Source organism: Pan troglodytes, chromosome 6 (assembly GCF_028858775.2).
Source record: "Pan troglodytes isolate AG18354 chromosome 6, NHGRI_mPanTro3-v2.0_pri, whole genome shotgun sequence".
Taxonomy (NCBI): Eukaryota; Metazoa; Chordata; class Mammalia; order Primates; family Hominidae; genus Pan; species Pan troglodytes.
Window position 1 is genome coordinate 167,813,527 of NC_072404.2, and position 24,532 is coordinate 167,838,058.

Here is a 24,532-nt window from a genome sequence, read left to right on the forward strand (position 1 = left end):
CCCTGTAACCACCATTCTATAGCCTACCTCTATGAGATCAACTTTTTAAGATCCTGCATATGAATGAGACCATGTGATATTTGTCTTTCTGTGCCTGGCTTATTTTACTTGACATAGTGCCCTCGAGGTTCATCCATGTTGTGGGCAGATGGCAGAATTTCCTTTTTTTTTTAAATGGCTGAATAGTATTCCACTGTTTATAAAGCCACATTTTCTTTATCTATTCATCCGTTAATGGACACGTAGGTTGACTCCAGATCTTGGTTATTGTGAATAGTGCTACAGTAAACATGGGAGTGCAGATAGCTCTTTAACATACTGATTTCATTTCCTTTGGATATATGCCCAGTAGTGGGATTGTTGGATCGTATGGTAGTTCTATTTTTAATTGTTTGAGGAGCCTCTATACTGTTTTCCATAATGGCTCTACTGATTTGCATTCCCACCTATAGTGTATAAAGGTTCTCTTTTTGTCACATCATCACCAACACTTATTATCTTTTGCTTTTTTGATAATTGCCATTTTCAGTGGGGTGAGGTGATTGATATTGTGGGTTTGATTTGCATTTCCCTGATGATTAGTGATGTTGAGCATTTTTTCATATACCTGTTGGCCATTTGTATGTCTTCTTTTGAGAAATGTTCATTCAGGTCTCTTGCTCATTTTTCACTTGGATTATTTGTTTTTTTATTGCTGTTTGAGTTCTTTATATATTTCGATTATTAATCTTTTGTCAGGTAGATAGTTTGCAAATAGTTTCTCCCATTCTATAGATTGTCTCTTCACTCTGTTGATTGTTTTCTTTGCTGTGCAGAAGATTTTTAGTTTGATGTAATCCCAGTTATCTATTTTTGTTACCTGTGCTCTTGAGGTCTTGTCCAAAAAAATCCTTGCCCAGACCAATGTCATAAAGCATTTTACTGTTTTCTTCTAATAGTTCCACAGTTTCAGGTCTTACATTGAAGTCTTTAATCCATTTTGAGTTAATTTTTGTATATGGTTGAGAGATAAGCATTCATTTTCATTCTTCTGCATGTGGATATCCAGTTTCCCCAGTAACATTTACACTTTGCCCGTTGTGTAAAATCAGTTGAGTGTAAATACATGGATTCATTTCTGGGCTCTTTGTTCCACTGGTTTATATGTCTGTTTTTATACCAGTACCATGCTGTTTTGATTACTGTAGCTTTATAGTGTACTTTGAAGTCAGGTAGTATGATCCCTCCAGCTTTCTTCTTTTTGCTTAAGATTCCCTTGACTGTTTGGGGTCTCTTGTGGTTCCATGTGAACTTAGGATTATTTTTTCTATTTCTGTGAAGGATGCCATTGGTATTTTGATAAGGACTGTACTGACTCTGTACATCACATTGGGTAGTAAGTCACAAAGATTTTGATTCAGAGAAATTTTATCTAGCACTTACATTCGTATAGCTACAGAGTCGTACTTTCATCAGAAATACATTAAGGACAGTGAGAAACCATTAGTATATTTATGGAATTAGGTTTATGTTAGAATTATTTAGGTATAGTTTGACCATTTTTCAAACCCATAATAAATATTTTAGTGGAGTAAAATGTTAATTTAACAAATATTTTTCTGATGTCTATTCTGATAGCCAGTGGCCTGCTTAGGTGCAAATCCTGCCTGTGTCTTAGAAGCTGTGTGACCTTGATAGATTGTTAAGCTTCCATTTCTGTGAAATGCAGATAATAGTACCTGTCTCATAAGCTATTGTGAGGATGTAATAAAATAGTGTGCAAAAGGAAACACTTAGCAGAGTGTTCAATAAATGTAAACTTTAGTTATTATTATTAGTTATCGACATCTGAGCCTCCCACTGGAGAGACAGTAAAAGATGGATGTTATCTGACGTCAAGGAATCTACAGTTTGGTAGACTGATCTTAAACAATTGTAATTCATCCAGAAAAATGCCTTAATGCAGGTATAAAAGGGCCAGTGGAAGCATCAAACACGTGTGCAGAACTGCAGGTTGTCAAGGAAGCCTTCAAGTGAGGAGATGGTGTTGATGTCGAGACCTGATGGATGAAAATAGCTCATGGGAGAGCTCAAGAGTATGAGCAGGAGTTAGAAATTTGAATGGAAAATAGAATCTTTGTGATGCCCTCCACATTTCATTAGCTGTTAAATTCTGGAGTGAAGTTTGATATGATTATTTACTGCTAAGTATATTCCCAAATATTTAAGGTTAAGATCTTATTAAAATAATGAATTATAAAGCCATTAATATTTGGAATTTTTATGTAATAGTTATTTGATTATGGTACTTTTTTTGGCTACAGATATTAACCAATAACATTCTAATTTATCCTTTTAATGGGATAAATTTTAACGGGTTTTTTTCTTCCTGTAACAAGACTAAAAGTACATTTTAAGGCTATGTGATGTAGAGTCTTATTATAGACATTATTTTTCAGTTTACTCTCCTTTTCTGTATTGTACAGAATTTTGTCCCCTTCTATATTGTATTTTAAATTTGGAACCTACTGATGTATAGGCATTTCACTTACTATCTTGAGGGATTTTTCCAGATAAAACTGAGAAATTTTGCAATGGACCTTCTGTCAGTATAAAAGCAGAGCAGCTCATTTCCTTTGTCCCATTCTGAAAATCATACCAGAACAGAATAGCCTGTTTCTGTATTATTTTATGTACTCATTGACATTGTCTTTTCTGTGAGCACCCTTCACCCCACATGGAGCCCTAACAATAAAAATTTACTTGTGTGTATATAAGGATATCCCTTTTGATCATTTAAATAGATATGGATAGTGATAGAAATCTGTGTGTGTGTGTTTTTTTTAAGGTATTGCCATCAGAGAGTCAGCAAAGGTAGTTGACCAAGCCCAAAGGAGAGTGTTGAGGGGAGTTGATGACCTTGACTTTTTCATAGGAGATGAAGCCATCGATAAACCTACGTATGCTACAAAGGTAAATTTCCGACAGGTGTTTGCTTCTCTAAGTGTAGAGCAGTAGGATGAGTAATGCAAAATGGTCATCTAGAAGTTGTATTTGCGAGTTGTAGAATATGTTTATATTCTTATGTTTGAATTCTTATGTTTGAATAGAGGTGGTGGTGATGGTTGGTTTTGAATGGGGGTATTTTTGATTGGAGAATTAAGGGAATTAACAGATCCCTGGAATGCAGAATAGACTCAGGAAACACCAGGTCACACATGAAAGCAAGATCCCCTCCTCTGGAAAATTGTTGACAGGTTGACTAACCTGTCAGATGAGGGAAAATTGCAGATTGGTTAATTAAAAAGAAACACGTTATTTAAGCAGACATTTATTTTTTTAAAGCTCCAGATCCAATTGTGTGATAATTAGCTACAGTTTTCTATTGGTTCCTCATTGTATTTTTTGTTGTTTTTTTTTTAGAGATAGGTCTTACTCTGTCATCCAGGCTGGAGTGCTGTGATGCCGTCTTGGCTCACTGCAGCCTCGACCTCCTGAGCTCAAGCAATCCTCTCACCTCAACTTCCCAAGTAGGTGGGACTACAGGCACGCACCACCATGCCTGGCTGATTTTTTAATTTTTTGTAGAGACAGTGTCTTGCTATGTTGCCCAGGCTGGTCTCGAACTTCTGGGCTTGAGCGAGCCTCCTGCCTTGGCCTCCCAAAGTGTTGGATTAGAGGCGTGAGCCACTGTGCCTGGCCTGTCTCCGTGTCATTGTTAAGGTGATTCTTTGTTTGTGGAAATGAGTGGAGGAGAATATGAACAATAATGTAACTTAATCTTTTTTTTCCAAATGCTGTTGTTTCTTTACAAGAATTAACAACAACTGCAATGAGAAGGATACCTTTATTCTGTAATAACACAGTTTCTTCTGTGCCACTGTTAAACTGTTGCTCTTATTGTTGCGAACTGAGGCTTGACAACTCTGGTTTCTCTTCCTCCAGTGGCCGATACGACATGGAATCATTGAAGACTGGGATCTTATGGAAAGGTTCATGGAGCAAGTGGTTTTTAAATATCTTCGAGCTGAACCTGAGGACCATTATTTTTTAATGGTGAGTAACTGGAACTAAGAGGAATATATTCCTGTAAATTCCAAATTGCTTAGATTTTAAACTGAAGATATTCTTTTCTAGGGCGTTTTAAATTTCTTCTAAAGATATGTGCATGAATCAGGCTGCTTTTTTGAAAATAAAGCTCAATAAAAATGTTCAGAACAAAAAGGGGCTTGTTAGCTCACCAAACAGGAAGCCCAAGTGAGGCAGCTCTAGGGCTGTTGTTTTAGCAGCTCAGCGATGGAATTGCACATGCAGCCTAGGGCACTAGCTGGAGCTCTTCTGTTTGTTCCCCCTGGGTCCAGGGTGGCTGCCAAATTCCTAGATCACCTCTTTGGACATTTCCATACAGAGATAGAAGATTTCCCTTGCACTTTTTAAGAATTTAGAGACCCTTTCCCAGAAACCTTCCCAGCACATTTGCCCCATCTGCCTATGCCTAACCTGGTTAGAGCAATAGGAATGGATTTACTGTGACTGGTTTAGATTCTTGAAGACTTTCTCCTTGGGGTGGGGACCAGGAGAACTTGTCTGATGTTCTGGACCCTGGAGGAGGGTAAGTAGCTAAACAGGCCTCCAAAAGCAAGGACAATAGAAGGAGGAATGGATTTGGATAAACCAACTGCCTACTTTAGTTTTCTTGAGACATAGCAAGATGATTGTAATTATTGCCACTTATAGCAGAGGAAACCAGGTCAAGATGTTGTTTTTTTCTAGGGTTTAAATGTTACTGTAAAATAAAACTGAACTGAGTTATGGGCCCTAATTATATACTTAACTGATTTCATTCAAATGAAATGAAACATCACAGATAAATGAGAAGAAATATCTCCTCGTTCTCTAGTGGTTCTACTCAACATTACATGTTTTCTTCCATGAGATGCTCTTTTCATCAAGTTAAAATTAATTATATGTACAGAATGCTTGCTTTATAGAGGGCAGTTTCATGTGACGTAAGCTGCGTATTAAACCTGCATAATTTAGGTTTGGATTTTTTTTCATGCAAGTACATTGTCAAATGGTCCCAGATCCAATTATAAAATTCTTTCTGATGTTAGGATATGAAGTGTTTTTAAGAATTATCTGGTAAAAGAAATATTTTAACTATAAGGCTAATAGTTAATGGAATAACTATTAAATATGGAATAACTCTATAACGAATATATGTATTTAATGTATATTAAAGCCAGTCTTTGATCTTTTTTCCCTGGCTGTGTTTTCACAGCTGAAATTGCCAAGTATGGCTACTGCGTTTCACAGGCCACTCTGTTTTCTCTGTACATCCACAGTGGTTTATTTTATTTTACTGTTTTGCTCTGTATTTTATTTTTCTAGAAATGGGATCTTGCTGTGTTGTCCAGGTTGGAGTTCTGTGGCACAATCCTAGCTCACTGCAGCCTCGGACTCTGGACTCAGTTGATCCTCCCACCTCAACCTCCTGAGTAGCTCGGACCACAGGTAGAAGCCACTAGCCTGGCTAATTTTTAAAAATTTTTTGTGGAGATGGGGTCTCGCTGTGTTGTCCAAGCTGGCCTCAAACTCCTGGGCTTAAGTGATCCTCCCACTTTAGCCTCCCAAAGTGTTGGGATTACAGGCGTGAGCCACCATACCCGGCCCACAGTTGTTTATGTGGAGCAAATGGAGCCAAGAAACTGACTGTGTGTGAGTGGCTTTGTCTTTACAGCCAAAACAAATCACAGATTCCCACCTGTCAGATTTGGCATTTTTCCTTCTGTAGCATATCACATAAACTACCTGTTGGACAGGATTTTAGGAGCAGGCACCGAGCCCAGCTGCTTCCTTCTGTCTACTTCAGCTTCCCGTGCCAGGAGTTCTTGCTTTACTTAGAGGGACATCTAATCTTAGGCATGTGGAGCAAATATGGACCACCACACAGCTCACAGGAATTTTTATTAAAGGGGACTCTTCTTCTGATTTAGCTGGCATACATGAGATAGTAAAATGTAACCAGTTGCCAGGATGGAATTGGAGGGGTTTGGTGTGAACATGGAAAAGGCCATTTGCTAAAAATGGGTACCTGCAATGAATGTTCAAAAACAATCAAGTTTATTATTAAAAAGATAAGAAAATATTGTATTATATGTGTTGTGCTTTGAATTCTGCAAGTCATTTTGTTGCGTGTTGTGGTTGAGGAAGTGATGAGAATGGTAAATTTCCTTCAGGTATTTGTCCTTAACCGTATGTTGATGGAATAGTTAAAGGGGAGTGAACCAGGTGGAAAGATTTAAGACCAAGCCATCAAAGTGAATTGAAGACATTAAGAGAGTCTTGAGAGGCCCAAATGATGGACCCCACAGGAGCTCACAGAATTATCCTTTCTGATGGCCGTGCCCAGTCATCTGAACATGCAGAGAGAATGAGCTCCTTGCCACTGACTGTTTTCAAGGAGGTGCAGAGACTCAGCTTACACCGGTTATGTGGACTGAGCACCTGGGAACTCCACTCTTCCCCAATATTGCATTACCCAGAGCTCAGAACACACTCAGAGATGTCAAAGAGATGCAGTGCTCTTGAGTGGAAACTGAATTAGAACTTCGGAAGGGATTTGCAAACTTTTTGAATATAAATCCTGCAAGAGCAAACAAGCAGCACATGCAGACGACCAGCAATGAGAGGGCGTGGTGACTCTGAGGACCTGACTTGGTTAGGGTGACGAGAGCAGGGGAGTGTGGAGAGAGGAGGTCAGGCAGCCTTTGCACAGTGTAGACAGTGAGAGCCACGTGGCCAGTTTTGTGTTTTAGGGAGACTTTGTGGGCAGACACCTCTGGCACACAGAGTCTTGAAGATGACCCCATGTGAGGTGACAGGTGCCTCCGAGGAGGGCGTAGGGTGAGAATGGCAGGAGTGGGTGGAGGGGAGTTCTGTCATTTGCGAGGTTCTTAAAATTATGTAAGGAGATATGTATAGTCAAAACCACCCATGAAAATCCTTTAGGAAGGGCCTGTTTATACAGCTCTGAGTCAGTGGGAGAAAATGGATTTTCCCTCAGCGTGGAGGAACTTTCTTCTGCACCAGCTGGGGTGGTTGACTTACATTTAGGAGTACAGTATGGTGTGTGGAAGCACACATTGTTTGTTAGGTTGCCCTCAGTCCAGCACTTTGCTCCCAGTCCCAGTATGTTGAAGCTGAGACCGCCTGAGAACAATCAAACTCCCAGAGCCAGTACTCATTAAGGAGCCCGGGCAGACATTGTATTGAGCAATCAGGCTTCCAGAGCCAGTACTCATTAAGGAGCCTGGGCAGACATTGTATCACTCATGGAGTTATTTCGCCTGCTTTCATATTTGGCCTCATTGTTCTGGCTTGTACCCTCACTAGCTTTGTATGCTGTTGTGTTTTTGGAGCATGTACAGTTGGTTGGGGTAAGTTACATATAGTTAGCAGAGATATACAGGAGGTAGAATTGATGGGTCTTAGTGATGAGAATTGGTAGCAGTTAAGAGAGAAATCTAGGATGACTCAGATTTTGAGATGGGGCAGTGCATGGATGATAATGTGATTGGTTAAGATGGGAAACATGAGAAGAAACTCACTTGAGGGAGGGAGGGAGGAGGAGGAAGGAGAGTTTGGTTTTGTACATGCTGAGGTCGAAGGGTCTGACTGGGCTACACAGGTAAAGAAGCCGAGGAGCAGCCAGCTCCAAGCAGCAGGCGTTGATGCAGGAGTCAGTAGCATTCACGTGTTGATAGTTGATGGAAAATTAACTCTGATTACTAAAAATAAAACGTACCATCCTTGGTATTTTAGAGATGAACCTACGAATACATGATTATCTTGAAATCTCTAGGTAAAGTTAGTGCTCTGTGAAATCATTTTCCTCATGAACCTGGTGAAATAAAAAAATGCTAGCCATAGCAGTGCCCTACATCTGAATCACAATTGCGTTATGTCCTAGTTTCCTTCCTGAATTCTTGAGAATGGTTAGACCTGCCTTGTGCACTTCACTAACCAGTGTAGACCTAGCTAATGTAGACCTAGCCAGTGTAGAGGTCAGCTTTCTTGGATTTGCTAAGTCACCTCCTGCACGTACTTTCCAGCTTCCAGTATATTGCCGCCTCCTCTCCTATTCTCGCTTCCTTGAGGATTTGTATTTTTAAAAATGTTTCTTTACTGTAGTTTTAGAGGGGCATGGAGGTGGAGTAATATTAGATACATGTGTTCAATTTTCTATCTTTATCCAGAAATATGGGTTGGTTTTATGATAGTCATTATTCATTTTAAAATCAATACCAGGTGATAATTTTACCATTGTTATGAATAAAAATGTTTGTGTAGCTTGCATTCATTGATGCTTTGATCATATGCTTCTATATTTAAAAAACCAGATTATTCTCTTTCTCTTCTTCTCACTGCTGCACTTGACTAGTCTTAAAGAGAGAAAAACCCCAGAAAAACTGGACGTCTCCAATTTAGATCTTGTTATAAATAATAGTTTGAGAATAATACATCTGTCTCCTAAAGGAATAATTCTAACATCAATAGTGGTGGATAGAGATGAAATGGGAGGTTGAGGAAGACGGAGGGTTTGTGATTGTGGTCCTCAGAACCCACAAGGATGTGGCCTGAATAACGTCGATTTTGATTCAAGAACCAGGAGAACATCATTATATTGTAAATGTTCCCTTAAATGGAAATACATAGATTTTAATTCTTCAAAGATGGTGAAATGTTTTTGGCAGCAAGTAATAGAAGTATAAAAGCAGTAGTTTAAAAAAGTTAAGGCTTTATTTTTCTTAAATAAATTTGCAGTGGAGTCCAGTGCTGATATGGCAGCTCTCTGGTGTGGCTAACAATCTCTCTACTCTAGTGTCTTGAATATATGGCTTTCATTCTAAGGATGCCTCGTGATCACAAGTTGATTACTGCACCTCCAGCTATCACCTCTGTGTTCCAGGAAGGAAGAGGGTGTTAAGGGCAGGAGGCAAGTCTACTACTTGAGTCTACCTCAGCTTTGTAAGGAGCTTTCCTGGCAACCATACTCCAGCTTTTGTGTCTTACTGGCCTGAACTTACTTAGTCATCCCTGTCCACAAGGAAGTCTGGGAAATGCTTTTTTCTGGGCCTGTTGCCATTTCCTATCATAGATCAGTGGTCTGTCAGTCACAAACTTGCAGTGTTGGTAAGAGCAACTCAATGCCTGTCATAGTGGTGTCACTCAAAGGCATGAAGACAGTAGCAAGGGAGAGATTCAGCTGCTTTCACAACTCTGGCTGGATTTTACCTATGTGGAGAGTGTCACCCACGTTAGGGAGCCTCTGGCCAGGAGGAAGCTGTGGCAAGATGTGCTGCGTCTCCTGCTTGGCATTGCCATCTTGCTGCCATAAGTCTGTCTGTGGATAAAATACATTAGGAAATTGGGAAGTTAGATGAGGAGTTTGTGTGATCTTGCCCCACAGCCATAACTCGGAGTTTAACACTTCACATAGAGATCATTTCCCCCTTCACTACAGTAGAATTGTAAGTGTGGTATAGAAAATTTGGAAGATATCTATGGGACTTTTTATAGTCTTATCACATTAACATAGGTACTGTTGACATTTAGTATATTTTCATTTAATCTTTTTACCCATTTTAAAAATGATTTTACACCCAATATTATACTCCTCATTTCCTTACAGTTTTCATAACCCTTATTTTAACAGCTATATGATAATCTATCTAGTAGGTATTTCCTGCTTAGCAGTTCCACTATTTTTAGTCATTTTCTTGGTTTTATAAGAAATAATGTAATCTTTGTGCATACAGTTTTTCCTGTATTTCGAGTCTTTTTTACTTAAAAAGAACTAGCAGTGTTTGATTATGGAGTTCAGCAGTGTTAGTAATTTTATGAGTCTCTGCACAGTGCGCCATTTCAGACTGCCGTCAGCACCGTACAAGAGGCTTGCTTTCTTTGTACTCTTGTCAGCATTAATATTATTTTTGATCATTTAATGGATTAAAATTTGCCATATGCTTTACATTTGCATTTTTGATAACTTTGACCTTATACATTTTTCCACATTAGTTAGTTGTATTTCCTCTTTTGCGAGCTGTCTGTTCATGCCCTGTGCTCTTTTACGTATCATTGTTTTATTGCTTTTCTTGTTGCTGTGATTTCTATGAACTTTGTTTTTACTTAACTTTTTTTTATTCTAAAATACACATAACAGAATTTATCATTTGAGCCATTTTTGAATGTACAGCTTGGTGGCATTAGGCACATTCACAAACCATTGCCACCGTCTGTCTCCAGAAGCCTTTTCATCTTCCCAAACTAAAACTCTGTCCCCGTTGAACACGAATTCTCTTCTACTCCTTTACCTGCCCCTGGAATGCCCGTTTTACTTTCTGTCTCTATACATTTGATGACTCTAGGGCCCTCATATAAATGGAATCATATAGTATTTGTCCTTTTGTGACCAGCTTACTTCACTTACCGTCTTCAAGCTTCATCCATGTTGAAGCATGTGCCAGGATTCCTTTCTTTTTAAGGCTGAATAATATTCCATTGTACATAGATACCACATTCTGCTTATTCTCTGGAAGCTTTCATATAATTAAGATAGAAAGCTTCTTTTGTTGTTATATTTGCAGCAGGTTAGTTTTACTCAGTTAATTTTTTGCCTTTCTCTTTTGGTTATTTCATTTGGACATCCATAACTTTAAATTTGTATGTTGGTAAAACCCATTTTCCTTTGATGTTTGTATTTAATCTTCATCCATCTGGGATTTATTTGGATCATCATTTCACACTGAACTTAGACCCAGAGAGAATGCAGGGAGCCAGGGTTAATCTGATTCTTGTTGGTGATGTCTTCCTACAGGTCTGTTTTTGCTTCAGGTTAAATAGGCAGCTCTTTGCTGGGAGGCAAGAAACCTTCCCCAGCTCTACTCAGAAATCTTTATACCTTCTTAACCTTTCTCTCCTGATACTTCCCCACCTCTACTCAGTTTAAATATTTTGTTTATTTCACTTATAATTATGCTTGGGTTCCTATTCAAGATGACAAACATAGGTTTCTTTAGTTAATATGTTATTTCTTCTGGAATGAGATACAGTATTGGCTATTATGGCTGTTTATTGAGTACTTCTATGTGCCCAGCCCCATTCTAAGTGTTTACAAGTATTAACTCATTTTTAATGCCACCAACAACCCTCTGAGATAGGTGATGTTATTAGGCCCGCTTTTCAGATCGATAGGAGGTAGCTTAAGAGAGAGATTGTACACACTACTATTGGAATCTGCATCTCTTACTCACGTGCTTTAAATGAAGGAAATCTAAAGTAGTAACCGCTAACATTTATACTTCTGTGTTCTGGGCACTTCACTGCTATTAGCAAATTTAATCTCCTCAGCCCGAGTAGGCGCATTGAAATAAATACCATGTTGTGGAGTGCTTTTTAGGTTCCCTATTTGCAGCCTGTGTTTGAGTATGACTTCATTATTCTCCCTTCCACATTTTGAGATGGCTTCCTCTCTCCCATCCAGGAATTGATGGATTCTAATTACAGTGACTAAAACTTACTTGGGGCAGTGTGTTTGAACTTTTCACCAGCTGCTGTGCCAGAGTTTAAAGTGCCAGGCTAGTTGGTAGGTAGATTTGCTTGCTTGTTGTTTGAAGAAGTGATGCACACACAGTGCAGAACTGAAAAGGTGCTGGAAGATTTCTAGGGAGCGTGCCCCCCTCGCCTCTTTCCTGCCTAGAGGAAGCTGCCCTTACCCGTTCTTAGCCAGCTGATTGTTCATGTTCCAGGGGTGATTGTGTGTAGGCATATGGGTTAGCACACACTTGTTTTTGTTTTTTGTTTTTTTTTGTTTTTGTTTTTTTTTGAGACGGAGTCTTGCTCTGTAGCCCAGGCTGGAGTGCAGTGGCACGATCTCAGCTCACTGCAACCTCCACCTCCCTGGTTCAAGCAATTCCCCTGCCTCAAGCCTCCTGAGTAGCTAGGACTACAGGTATGTGCCACCACACCTGGCTAATTTTTGTATTTTTAGTAGAGACGGGGTTTCACTATGTTGGTCAGGCTGGTCTCAAACTCCTGACCTCATGATCTGCCCACCTCAGCCTCCTAAAGTGTTGGGATTATAGGTGTGAGCCACTGCGCCCGGCTAGCACACAGTTTTATTTTACACAAATGGTAACACAATATGTATACTGTTGCACACCTTGGATTTTTGAATTAAACTTTTTTTTTTGGTTTAAATTGTAAAAAAAACCCTAATACTATTTGTACCCTATTAGCCATTTTTAACTGTACAATTCTGTAATGTTAACTATATTCACACTGTTGTGTAAGAGATTCTAGAACTTTTCCATCTTGCAAAACTGAAACTCCGTACTCATTGAACGAGTCCCCATTATTTCCCCTCTCCCCCCACCTTGTTTTTTGTTTTTGAGATGGAGTTAACTCTTGTTGCCCAGGCTGGAGTACAGTGGCACCACCTCAGCTCACTGCAACCTCTGCCTCCCGGGTTTAAGCAATTCTGCTGCCTCAGCCACCTGACTGGCTGGGATTACAGGCTTGCACCACCACGCCCAGCTAATTTTTGTATTTTTAGCAGAGATGGGGTTTCCCCATGTTGGCCAGGCTGGTCTTGAACTCCTGACCTCAGGTGATCCACCTGCCCCTGCCTCCCAAAGTGCTGGGATTACAGGTGTGAGCCACAGCACCCAGCCTGTTTTTTTGTTTTTTGTTTTTTTTTTTGAGAGGGGGTCTCTATGTTGTTCAAGCTGGAGTGCAGTGGCTATTCACAGGTGCAGTCATACAGCCACTACAGCCTCGACCTCCTGGGCTGGAGTGATCCTCCCGCCTCAGCCTCCTGAGTAGCTGGGACTACAGGCACACACCCGGCTACCACACCTTGTTTTTTAAAAATAGTTTGTGGCCTGGCATGGTGGCTCACGCCTTGTAATCCCAGCCTTTGGGAGGCCGAAGTGGTGCATCACTTGAGGTCAGGAGTTCGAGACCAGCCTGGCCAACATCGTGAAACCCTGTCTCTACTAAAAATACAAAACTTAACTGAGCGTGACGGCATGTGCCTGTAATTCCAGCTACTCTGGAGGCAGAGGCAGGAGAATTGCTTGAATTCTGGGAGGTGGAGTCTCCCAGAGATCCGAGATTGGGCTACTGCACTTGAGCCTGGTTGACAGAGTGAGACTCTGTCTCAAAAAAAAAAAAAAAAAAGTTTTCATTACAAATTGTTGAAGCAGAAGGATATTTAAGAATGTATACGGAATGGAGACATCTTTCTCTTTTTCACGTAACAATTCATCATAGAGATTGTTTCTTCATAGAGTTCATTTTTTTAAATTGTTCCAAAGTGTTTAGTGATGGGTATTTAGGTTGTTTCTGATCTTCTGATACAGACAATGTTGACTTTTTACCTTTCCAAGCTACTTTGTTTTAGTTGGGTCTCTTAACCTCAGAATGTAATTTGATTTTGTTTTTGTTTTTAACTGAGAGACTTTTAGTAGTTGAATTTCCCATTTGTATTTGCTGATAATTTTAGTAATAGCAACTCACTTCCATTGAACACGTCTGTGTATCCAGTACTGCTCTAAGCACATTATTTAGACTGCCTTTAATCTTTCCAACTCTCTGAGTGGGGTACTAATTACCTGCACTTTACCCATAGGAGACTCAGGGAGAGAGGAAATAGCTTACCAAGCCTAGTAAAGTGGAAGGCTGGGATTTGATCCCAGTCAGTTTGACTTCACATCTCTTAATCGGACTGGTATGGCATGCTACTATGTGACAGATATGTTTGGTCTTAATTTAACTATTTTTTTTAAATGTTATGCTTCATGTTTTTAATGTATTTTATTTATGTATTAGTATTTTTTAACTGAAGACTTGTTTTTCTCTTTGCTTTGTATTGGGTGTGTGTTCTTGGTAATAATTAAAAGGACTCATGTTTGCATATTTTAGTATAATTTGATATATTTACCCTGTATTTGTTTAGGGGTAACTATCTCCTTCCTGCTGTAATCAGTGACCAGGTTGGTATTGCCACATGTTCTTGCCTCCCCTTCCTTCTCTCCACCACCTGCTTTTGATTAATGATGTTACTAAACTTATTCCAGTGTTAACATTTATAACTTTATGTTTACTAATGCCTCTGATACTTTATCAGTTTTAAATAATATCTTTTGATTTCACTGTAAGAGGCAAGTGTCTTTACACTCTCTCCTTCTTTCCTTGTGCACTGCTCAACTTGATAACATTTTTTTCCATTAAAATTTATAACATTTACATTCTGTTCTTAATTCCCAGAAAATAAAAGTCTTTTTTTTTTTTTTTTTGAGACAGAGTCTCACTCCATCGCCCAGGCTGGAATGCAGTGGTGCGATCTCAGCTCACTGCAACCTCCGCCTCCCACGTTCAAGCAATTCTCCTGCCTCAACCTCCCAAGTAGCTGGGACTACAGGTGCACACCACCATGCCTGGCTAATTTTTGTATTTTTAGTAGAGATGGGGTTTCCCCATGTTGGCCAGGCTGGTCTCAAACTCCTGACCTCAGGTGATCTGCCCGCCTCGGCCTCCCAAAGTGCTGGGATTACCGGCATGAGCCACCGTGCCCGGCCAAAGAAAAGTCTTTATTCCTACGTCTTAAATGGCTTCATTGCTCACCGTAAGTCTTTTGCTGGACTTTCTGCATTCTTCTTGAGTGGATAAAGTTTATCCTCTAATAGTTCATGAACCCATACATTTTGGCTCATGGGAATGAAATTTTCCAAGTTCTTGTATGTTTAAGGATATATATTTTTTCTCCTTAGTATTTTATTTTATTGTTTTTTTTTAATTGACACATAATGTGCATATTTATGGGGTATAGAGTGAAGTTTTGATACATATAATGTGTGGTTATCAGATCAGGGTAATTAGCATATCCATCATCTCAAATATTAGATATTTTGATTTTGTAACATACTTGATTGACACTGTGGCCAGATATAGAATTCTTGGGTCGTACCTTCTTCCCTTGAAGACTCTAAGTGTGGCCCCATGTGTCCTAGTGTTAAATGTAGCCGTGTTGAAGGCTGAGGCTGATTGTACTTTCCCTGTTGTAGGGGTGTATTAGTCTACTCGGCTGCTATAATTTTGTTTATACCACAGGTTGGGTGGCTTAAACAGCAGACAGTTCGTTGTTTTCTCACAGTTCTGGAGGTTAGAAGTCCAAGATCGAGGTGCCGTCGGGGTTGGCTCCTGGCGCAGCCCTCTTCCTGGCTTGTATGTGGTCACCTTTCCTGCTGTGTCCTCACATGCCTTTCCCCTGTGTGAGCGTAGAGTGGGGAGAGAATAGGAGAGAGAGGTTGATTTCTGGTGTCTCTTCCTTTTCTTAGAAGACCTTCCTCCAGTCCTATCAAATTAGGGCCCCGCCCCTATGACCTCAGGTAATCGTGATGACCTCTTGAAAGGCCCTGTTTCCAATTATAGTACACTGGGAGTTAGGGCTTTAATGTATGAACTGGGGGTAGGGGGAGCACAGTTCATTCATAATAAAGGGTAATGTATACGTTTTGCCCAAAGGTCCAGAGACTTTTTATTTTTTCAGTTTTAAATACGAGATATAGACCCATATTTGTTGACAAGGAAAAATGTTCATAGTATATTGTTGAATGAGAAAAATCAAGTTTATTTATTCTTTTTCTGTTTCTGTTGTCTGTCATTTCCTCCTGTTTGATGATGGTTATTGTTTTAAAATAGATACTTGGATTCTTGGAAATGTCTTTGGAAATTCTTGGGAATTTTTATCTGCTTTGTTTCAATATTTTTCCAGATATTTTTTTTTTCGTTCTTTCTGGAGACAGGATCTTGCTCTGTCACCCAGGTTTGGAGTGCAGTGGCACAATCTTGGTTCATGTAGCCTTCACCTCCGAGGCTCAAGTGGTCCTACCTCAACCCCCTAGTAGCTGGGATCACAGGCATGTGCGACCACACTTGGCTGACTTTTAAATTTTTTCATAGAGGTGGGGTCTCCCAATATTGCCCAGGCTGGTCTCAAACTCCTGGACTCAAGTGATCCTCCCTCCTCAGCCTCCTAAAGTGCTAGGATTATGGGCGTGAGCTACCACGCCTGCCCCTAGATATGTGTTTTTGTCTGCCATTTGTTTTTTCCTCTTTCTCTGTCCCTTTTCTTTTTCTTTGAGTGTTTTTATATCACTGTTGGCTGGCTTCTTTGTGCCCCTTACTCGTCTCCGAATGAGCAGAGTTCTTCTGGACTAATGGCGTGTGGGTAGGCTGGGGAGGTCCTGGGCAGTGTCTGGGGGAAGCTGTGATCTGCCCTGGACTCTTCCCTTGCCGCTGGACTGCAAGGGTGCTTGGCCTAACCTTGCCTGCTCTGCCACCCTGTGGCTCCTCACACCGGCCTGACCTGAGCAAGGGCTTGCTGCTCCTCTGGCTCTCCTTTGCTGAGACCTGAAGTCACCGGTTCGCCTTTGATGTCCTCACTCGTCTTGGTTGTGTTTTCATAGCCCTTGGCAACTTGCTTCTGGGATATTCAGTTTCAGGGTGTTTAGGTGTTACGTTATTGAAGATAGAGTTTCTTTTTCTGTAACTTGTTCTAATTTGGGTGGGTAATAAGAACAGAGGCCTTCAGAGAAGTATTTACTCTGACGTCTTAAAGCTTTTAAGGCCCACGGCCAGATTTCTTTAATACACTTTGGGCATCTTCTGTCTGTAAAATCAGGGAATTGTATAATGTCCTCGCTAACATACTTTCAGGTTAACCTGTTTATGGTTCTGATGTATTTACATGAAATTTGGGTAAACACTAAATATAGTGAATGTTTTCTTACAGACAGAACCTCCACTCAATACACCAGAAAACAGAGAGTATCTTGCAGAAATTATGTTTGAATCATTTAACGTACCAGGACTCTACATTGCAGTTCAGGTAAAAACAGTTATGTTTGTGATTACTAAAGCACCTGAGCTGTCTACTAGCGGAAGAAATGGTATTTCCCAAGGTTCTCCGCTGGAAGACTGCGCTGTGCGCCCTTCCTTTTTCCACTCCCTCCCCCGTCCCCATGCCATTCAGGACCATAGGGAATGTGTCCCATGACTTTTCTTTTTATATTGATGCCATTTTTTGGTATAGACGTCGTCTGGCTCTTTTTACATGCATTAAAGTCTAATGCATTTTTATCTGGGTGACAAGATATAGGTGTAGATGTGCTTCTTCTTTTGGCATCTTTGACTTTGATCAGAAAAACAAAATAATTACCTTTAGAGGTTTCCCCTTTCTGATTTTGGGCTCTTATGAGTCCCAGTGTACTTGATTCTGAGGGACCCTGTGTTTTCATGAGCTCGCAGAACTTGTTCTGAAGCTGCGGTTCTTGATGTGATATTTTTTGGTTGCATTTGGTCATTATTTGCCTGCCACCTTATATAAGGGAATTGACTGAAATTTTGGGGAATAAATGAGATGGGTGTTGCCCAAATGTTTTCTGCATAATACTAGTCACTTCTAAGGAGGAGGAGGAGGAGGAGGAAAAGTTCCATAGAAAGATGAATTTGGGCGATGCTGCATCCTGCAGCTTTCTCGGGCTGATTCACAGCGCCTATCAGCACAGTCCAGGCTCTGAGGATTCCTGTGTCGAAATCTATGTATTCTAGCACTTCCAAATTCATTTAACTACAGATCTTCCCCCTGGCTAAGTTACTTATATTCCATGGCCTAGGGAAACACTTCAGGAGACATAAGACTGGTGGTTCTCAAAGTGGTCTGTGCAGCAAGTTTACCTGGAGAATGTTTTTTAGAAGCACAGATTTTGGGCTTCATCTTCGACCAGGGTTTTCCACCCTCAGTGCTTTGGGCTGGGTAGTCCTTTGTTGTGGGCGCCGCCGTGTGCATTGCAGGGAGCTTAGCAGCATCCCTGGCCTCTGCCCACTAGAAGACAGCAGCCCCACCTCAAGCCTCCCCGCCCCGACGAAGAAAATGGTACCAGATATTGTCAGATGTTCCCTTTGGGGCAACATTTTCTTTGGTTGAAAAATTACCCTGTACCTTCCAGATTAGAATTTCTGGGTGTGAGGCCTAGTAATCTCTATTTTAAACAACTCCACAAGTGACCTCATTGCCAATCTGTGGCCCCACGCTGGAAACCAATGAATTAGAAATTAAAATCTTATGATTCTATAATGAAATATCTTTTTCACTGGCTTTTCTTTGTAAAACTTTAGTTTTTTTTCTTTCTTTCTTTTTTTTATTTTTGAGACAAGGTCTCACTGTGTTGTCCAGGCTGGAGTGCAGTGGTGCAATTATGGCTCACTCTAGCTGCGACCTTCTGGGGTGAAGGGATCCTCCCACCTCAGTCTCCCAAGTAGCTGGGAGTACAGGTGCGTGTCACCACGCCTGGCTAATTTTTGTATTATTTGTAGAGATGGGGTTTCACCATGTTGCCCAGGCTGGTCTCAAACTCTTGGGTTCAAGTGATCTGCCTACCTTGGCCTCCCAAAGTGTTGGGATTACAGGCGTGAGTCACCACAGTCAGCCACGTTTCTTTATTGAAAACTTGACTCCTATAGTTGTAAGTACTCAACATTTTCATGTTAGTTGTCCAAGTTTGAATTGGAATTTGAGGAACAGGGGTTAGAGGATGGATAGGAAAAGGAAAGAGTTACTCAGACAATATATTAAGTAAGAGAGTTTGTTGATTGGACCTGGAAGGAGCAGGCAGGTGGCTTTAGAAAGAGTTCCTATGTGCGAGCGGTTTTCATGTCTTTTCTCCAGGCAGTGCTGGCCTTGGCGGCATCTTGGACATCTCGACAAGTGGGTGAACGTACGTTAACGGGGATAGTCATTGACAGCGGAGATGGAGTCACCCATGTTATCCCAGTGGTAAGCAGAATAGTTAATATATAAGTCTCTGTAGGCTTAACACCTGATTCAAGGTAAGGATGGAAATAAATAAAAAAAAACCTCTTCTGTAATGAAAATACAATTTAGATGATAGTTGTACTTAGAAAAGATAATAAAAGTTTTTTATTTTTTTGCCACCTTATATAAAGGAATTCCCCAAGTATGTGGGAAAGAATGAAAAGGATGGCCAATTATTGTGGCTTTGGCAATTTTCAATTCATGGTGGCATATTTTTACAGTCAGAATGTCAGAGAATGTCCAGGATGTCTCTGGATCTTCAGAGCCTCTGCTTGATCCCCGTGGGTGTAACATCAACAAGAACATTTTCCGGGGTTATTCCGACATGTTGGGAGATAGACACCGTTTTGGATGTTGAACTTGTAGGTGCAGTGCGTGGCCATTTGAAGGAGCACGTCTGTGTTCTCTGAAAAGATGTGAATGGCAACCAGCTCAGGCTTGGAAAAATTGCTTTTTGTTTTAAAAATTTATTTAAGGGCTGGGCGCGGTGGCTCACGCCTGTAATCCCAGCACTTTGGGAGGCCAAGGCGGGCGGATCACCTGAGGTCGGGAATTTGAGACCTGCCTGACCAACATGGAGAAACCCTGTCTCTACTAAAAATACAAAATTAGCCAGGTGTGGTGGTGCATGCCTGTCCCAGCTACCTGGGAGGCTGAGGCAGGAGAATCGCTTGAACCCGGGAGACTGAGGTTGCAGTGAGCCGAGATCGCGCCATTGCACCCCAGCCTGGGCAACAAGAGCGAAACTCCGTCTCAAAAAAAAAAAAAAATTTAAAAGCCAAGAAGGGGAGATTGTACATTTTGGCTGGCAGAAGGCTCTGCAATACCGCTTTTTGGTTTCAGAGAAGTGATTCCTAATTTGGGTTTCAAGAGATCTCTGAATTTTTCTTTTGGTCCAATGGACTATTTAAAGGAATTATCTTAAATTCATTTTTTTTGGAAAAAGTATCGGAAGTGTCTGAAGAGGGTATTCAGAGGGAAGTCAGACTCATCCTGGTCTTTCTCCTTTGAGGTCTCCTCCTCAGGAACCACCATTGCTAGTTACTTCTGTTATGTTACAGATAATGTTTCTGCATATGTATATGGGGGGGTGTGTATGTGTATATATTTACATACACACAGCTCTTCTAAAATGCAAATTAGGATTTTCAAAAATCATTTAATTTAATTGAAAAAATAGTCACCATTTCATTTTGAGAAGGTGATGCGGTGATGTACTAATACTAATGCCTTTAATTCCTTGAAGGTTAGGTATCACTGCAGAGGAAAGGCTTAATGGTCGATGGGCCTACAGTCAGGGAGAAAAAAGCCAGCCTCCCGCCCCCATACCTTGTACTCCTGGCTATGTGTCCTTCCTGTGGGGAGGAGAGGTGGCTGCCCTGCCCTGTGAAGTGTGCTCTAGACTTGAGCCCCCTTCAAGCCAGTCTCAGCACTCCTTTCCGTGGATCTTGAGAAGAGTTAGTGCCCTGGGTGCAGAGCACTCACCGAGAACTCAGGCTGCCGTTTCCTCAGAGAGCTGCGCTGCTGAGATCCAAGATGAGGCCCCCGTAGGCCCCTGGCCTGCACCCCCTTTGGTTCTTTGCCTATTTCTTATGTCTGATTTAGGAAAAGGAAAGAAAATACATTTCACAGTGTGTCCAGGCCCACTAAGAAAGTTGTTTGAAAAGATTTTTAATCGTATCTTAGTTCAGTTTTTCCTCCAGCTATAAAAATTACATTAGTCATTGAAAATTTGGATAAATAGACAAATTTGAAGAAATAAAATTACCTTTAAAGCCGCCCAAAGACCTGCATTATACTTTTAGCTGTATAGTCTTTAAGCTCTTTTTCTTTTTTTTTGGAGATGGAGTTTCACTCTTGTTGTCCAGGCTGGAGTGCAATGGCACGATCTCGGCACACTGCAACCTCTGCCTCCCAGGTTCAAGCAATTCTCCTGCCTCAGCCTCCTGAGTAGCTGGGATTACAGGCATGCGCCACCATGCCTGACTAATTTGTATTTTTAGTAGAGATGGGGTTTCTTCATATTGGTCAGGCTGGTCTCGAACTCCCGACCTCAGGTGATCCGCCTGTCTTGGCCTCCCAAGGTGTTGGGATTACAGGCGTGAGCCACTATGCCCGGCCTAAGCTCTTTTTCTAAGACATGTGTGCGCACGCATGCGTGCACACACACACACACTTTAAACACAATTGGAATGTCTGATGTCTGGTTTGGGATTCTACATATAATACAATCCTAAGGTTATATTTTGCGTATTAATTTAACCCTAGTTTTTTTCTCTTGTGGTTAAATATTCTGTGAAAATACATTTAAGAAGTACATAATTTATTTTTCTGTTGTTGGACATGTATCTTGTTTTAATATTTTTAACACTGTCATGAGCTGATATTTATTTAACAGTATTTTAGAAAATATTACGTGTAATGCATAGAATATAGTAATTGTGAATAGTTTATGTGTTAGAAAGCTAATATTATTTTTATGGGTTTAAGTTGAGTTTTAGTAATTTGTACTTTTATCTCCATCTTAAAATACTTTACAAATACTTGGACTCTGCAGAAAGGCTAAATCTTTTTTTGCTTCTAGAAGTTAGGTATATCAGAAAGAAACCATAGGAGGAATTCAGTAAGTTGTTCTTGCAACTTTACTGGTGACTAGATGCAGCTATTAGAATGAATACATCTGTAAAATGAAGTCAGCGTTTCACTTCTGTTCCCTTCTGTCTCACTTGGGGATTGTGGCACAGAAGCTGTGATGTGCTGTAACGTGAAACCTGAGTGTCTTTACTGGATGATCCAGCGGTGGGCGTTGTCCACTCTGATGGTCAGCATCCTGCTCATCTCCTGGAGAGCAAGCTGGATGTGTGTCCAAGCCTGTGGCTCCTGTGGCAGGTCTGTGCCCACAGGAAGGCTGATGAGGGAGCTTTGGGCCCATCATTGCTGTGGGCATGTGGACACTTGACACTGGCCCTGCCATTGATCGGCCCAGGTCGTGGTCACCCTCCTTTCCTGGCCCCTCACAGACATGCCTTCACTGGCTTAGGGAGGCAGTGGAATGAGAGGCTCCCGGCCCCCAAAACCAGTGCTGTGTGCTCGACACACGCAGTTTCATCTGAACTGTATTATTGGCCCCAGCAGGGTATTGTTTGCCTCATACGATGGACAAACGCGCTGAGGCTGAAGCGTGTGAAACTTGCAAATGTGGAGCTGGGATTTGAGTCCAGGTTGTTAGAATCTAAGCCCTGTGTATTAACCAAATTGCTGACTTTTAAACGTAAGTAGATTTATAGTTGGCTTAACAATTTATAAATAAAACTTTTTCCTTTTTATTAGGGAAAGAACCTATTGGGTTTAGTGTTCTTACAGACAGCATTTCTTTTTGGAAATGAACTATCTTATGTGGTTTTTCTTTTCATATTCCTAATGAAATCATTTTGGTTGCTTTTGGAGAGTGTCAGGTTATTGGAATAATCTGGAATTTTGAATATTAATGGAATTGCTTATGCAGTCCTTTTGAAAGACCTTCTGTACTGAGCTTGCAGAGGGTGGGGATTCTGTCAATGCTTGTCAGTGCCGTGAGGGGCAGACAGGGAGGCTGAGGCAGGAAACCTCGTGAGTCCAGGCTGCTCTCCACCACGAAATCACTAACACAGCTGTTCTGCCTCCTCTTCTTCCCTAGGCAGAAGGTTATGTAATTGGAAGCTGCATCAAACACATCCCGATTGCAGGTAGAGATATTACGTATTTCATTCAACAGCTGCTAAGGGAGAGGGAGGTGGGAATCCCTCCTGAGCAGTCACTGGAGACCGCAAAAGCCATTAAGGTAAAAACAGATGGGAAACCGGCCGGTTTGGGGGTGAGAGAGATGGTGTTCTGGACACTTCCCCTTGGTGCCATCATCCCTGCTCCTCCTTTCCTTCCTCTCCCCTTCCCATGAGTGTGGGGCTTGATTTGTTTTACCCCTTAAGTGGGCTGAAGATGTAAAGCTTAACCTCTTCCAAACTAGATGCTCTGAGGTTCCAGCTGTCACTGAGAACAGCTTGGTAGCTGGTGCAGCATACCAGCGTGCAGAGGCAGCATTGTTCAGCTGGAGCCTCACTGCTGGAGCCTCATCTACCAGAGCGCTCCTTCCATACTGCCTCCATGCTTCGCTGTAGAATCAGGAGGCGACCACAGCAGCAGAACACTGCCAACCTAGGATCCAGAGCTATTGCACAAAATTCACACACAGGTGTGGCTGTGACGTGTGGCCATAAGCATCTTCTTCCTTTATGGCACAGTTTCTGAGTGTAGCGGAGCTTCATGGGGGTGAGCCTGACACCCACCCTTCTCCTCACTGCCTTCCTCCCTTCTCAGCACCTCGTAACTGAGGCTGGCTGAAGGAAAGGAAGCACCAGAGATGATTCCCGAGGTGTTTTTAGGTCAGGAGGCACTGGCATGAGGCAGGCTCTGCAGTTGGGTATGACCTGCCCTGCTTTACCTGGGACCAGAGATTCCTGGGAAGGGGGCTCTCAGCGCTGAAATGGTGATGTGGGGAAGACGTGGTCCCTTCCATCTCAGGGGAAGGTTTCCTGAGGTATCATTAGACATTCTTTTTTAGACTAAAATATTTCCTAAGGGGTTACCTTCTCCTTTCTTTGCCTTTCCTCCATGGAAGAATATTTGACTATTTGATCCAAGCTCCCTTGCCACTCCATATCTGTTAGAAATGTAAGTCAGAATTGAGCCCCTTCATAGTGGCTCACATCTATAATCCTAGGGCTTTGGGAGGCTGAGGCTGGAGCATTGCTTCGGGCCAGGGTTCGAAACTAGCCCAGGTGATATAGCGAGATCTCGTCTCTATTTCAAAAAAAGAAAGAAAGAAAAAAAAAAAGCATTGAGCCTTTTGTTATTGACGCCCAGGGTCCACTCCAGTGAGTCTGAGTCCTCCCTATTTCCGCCAGGATTGCTGAGCAGCACTGCCAAGGAGGGGCTTTCCTGACCCTCATGCTGGGCCTTCAACTCTCCTCACGGGCTGTTGGGGTTCCAATTTGGACCCTGAAATCTGGGCTGATGTGCTCGATGTGACTGTGTGTCTCCCCCCAGTGAAGGCTGGGAGTAAAAGAGACTGTTCATAGCCTCCGAATCAGCTGCCCTGGCCCTGCTGTGTGGGGTAGCCCTGTTATTTCTCACCTCACTTCTCTCTTTGAAGGAACAGATCCTGAAAGGCGTGGTTTAGAGCTCCCCCTGCTTCCCCTTACTGCCATGGCCTTCTGTGGTCGTGAACAGGCCTGAGGGAGTGTGTAACGTGAGCACACCACCCTTGCAGCATGAATCCTGAACCTTAAGGTTAAGCCTGTTACTCTGCACCCAACTCAATGGAAATATTTCCTAGGAAGCATTTGAGTTAAGTAAGCTGAGATGCTGTAGGATGTTGACCAGGCCTGTGAGGAGAACTGAATGCCTTTGTCTCCAGTCTTGGTAGATTTGAGGTTGTAATCAGCTGACCCTGTTTCTCTGTGTCATCAAAGAACACAGGGTTGTGTAGCACTTCTTGCCTGTCAGTCTTCTTAAAATTCCGCTAGAGTATATCCAAGATACCCAGAAGATGGCATTAGAATATGTTTCAGGGATGCT

General features: G+C 41.6%; 1 protein-coding gene across 10 annotated transcripts in view; it reads left to right on the plus strand.

Moving 5' to 3' along the window:
* The window catches only part of ACTR3B (actin related protein 3B), a 991,923-nt gene that overhangs the window by 37,839 nt on the left and 929,552 nt on the right, over positions 1 to 24,532 (plus strand). For 8 of the 10 annotated variants that reach the window (XM_001144350.7, XM_063815852.1, XM_054655390.2 and 5 more), the window contains 5 exons: positions 2,828 to 2,952; positions 3,925 to 4,035; positions 16,838 to 16,933; positions 18,773 to 18,880; positions 22,596 to 22,739. In XM_001144350.7, the coding sequence (XP_001144350.3) occupies positions 2,828 to 2,952; positions 3,925 to 4,035; positions 16,838 to 16,933; positions 18,773 to 18,880; positions 22,596 to 22,739 (584 nt within the window). Of the gene's footprint in view, positions 1 to 2,827; positions 2,953 to 3,924; positions 4,036 to 14,018; positions 14,037 to 16,834; positions 16,934 to 18,772; positions 18,881 to 22,595; positions 22,740 to 24,532 lie in introns of those variants that run through there. The other 2 variants (XM_054655393.1, XM_054655395.1) reach the window with 2 other exon arrangements.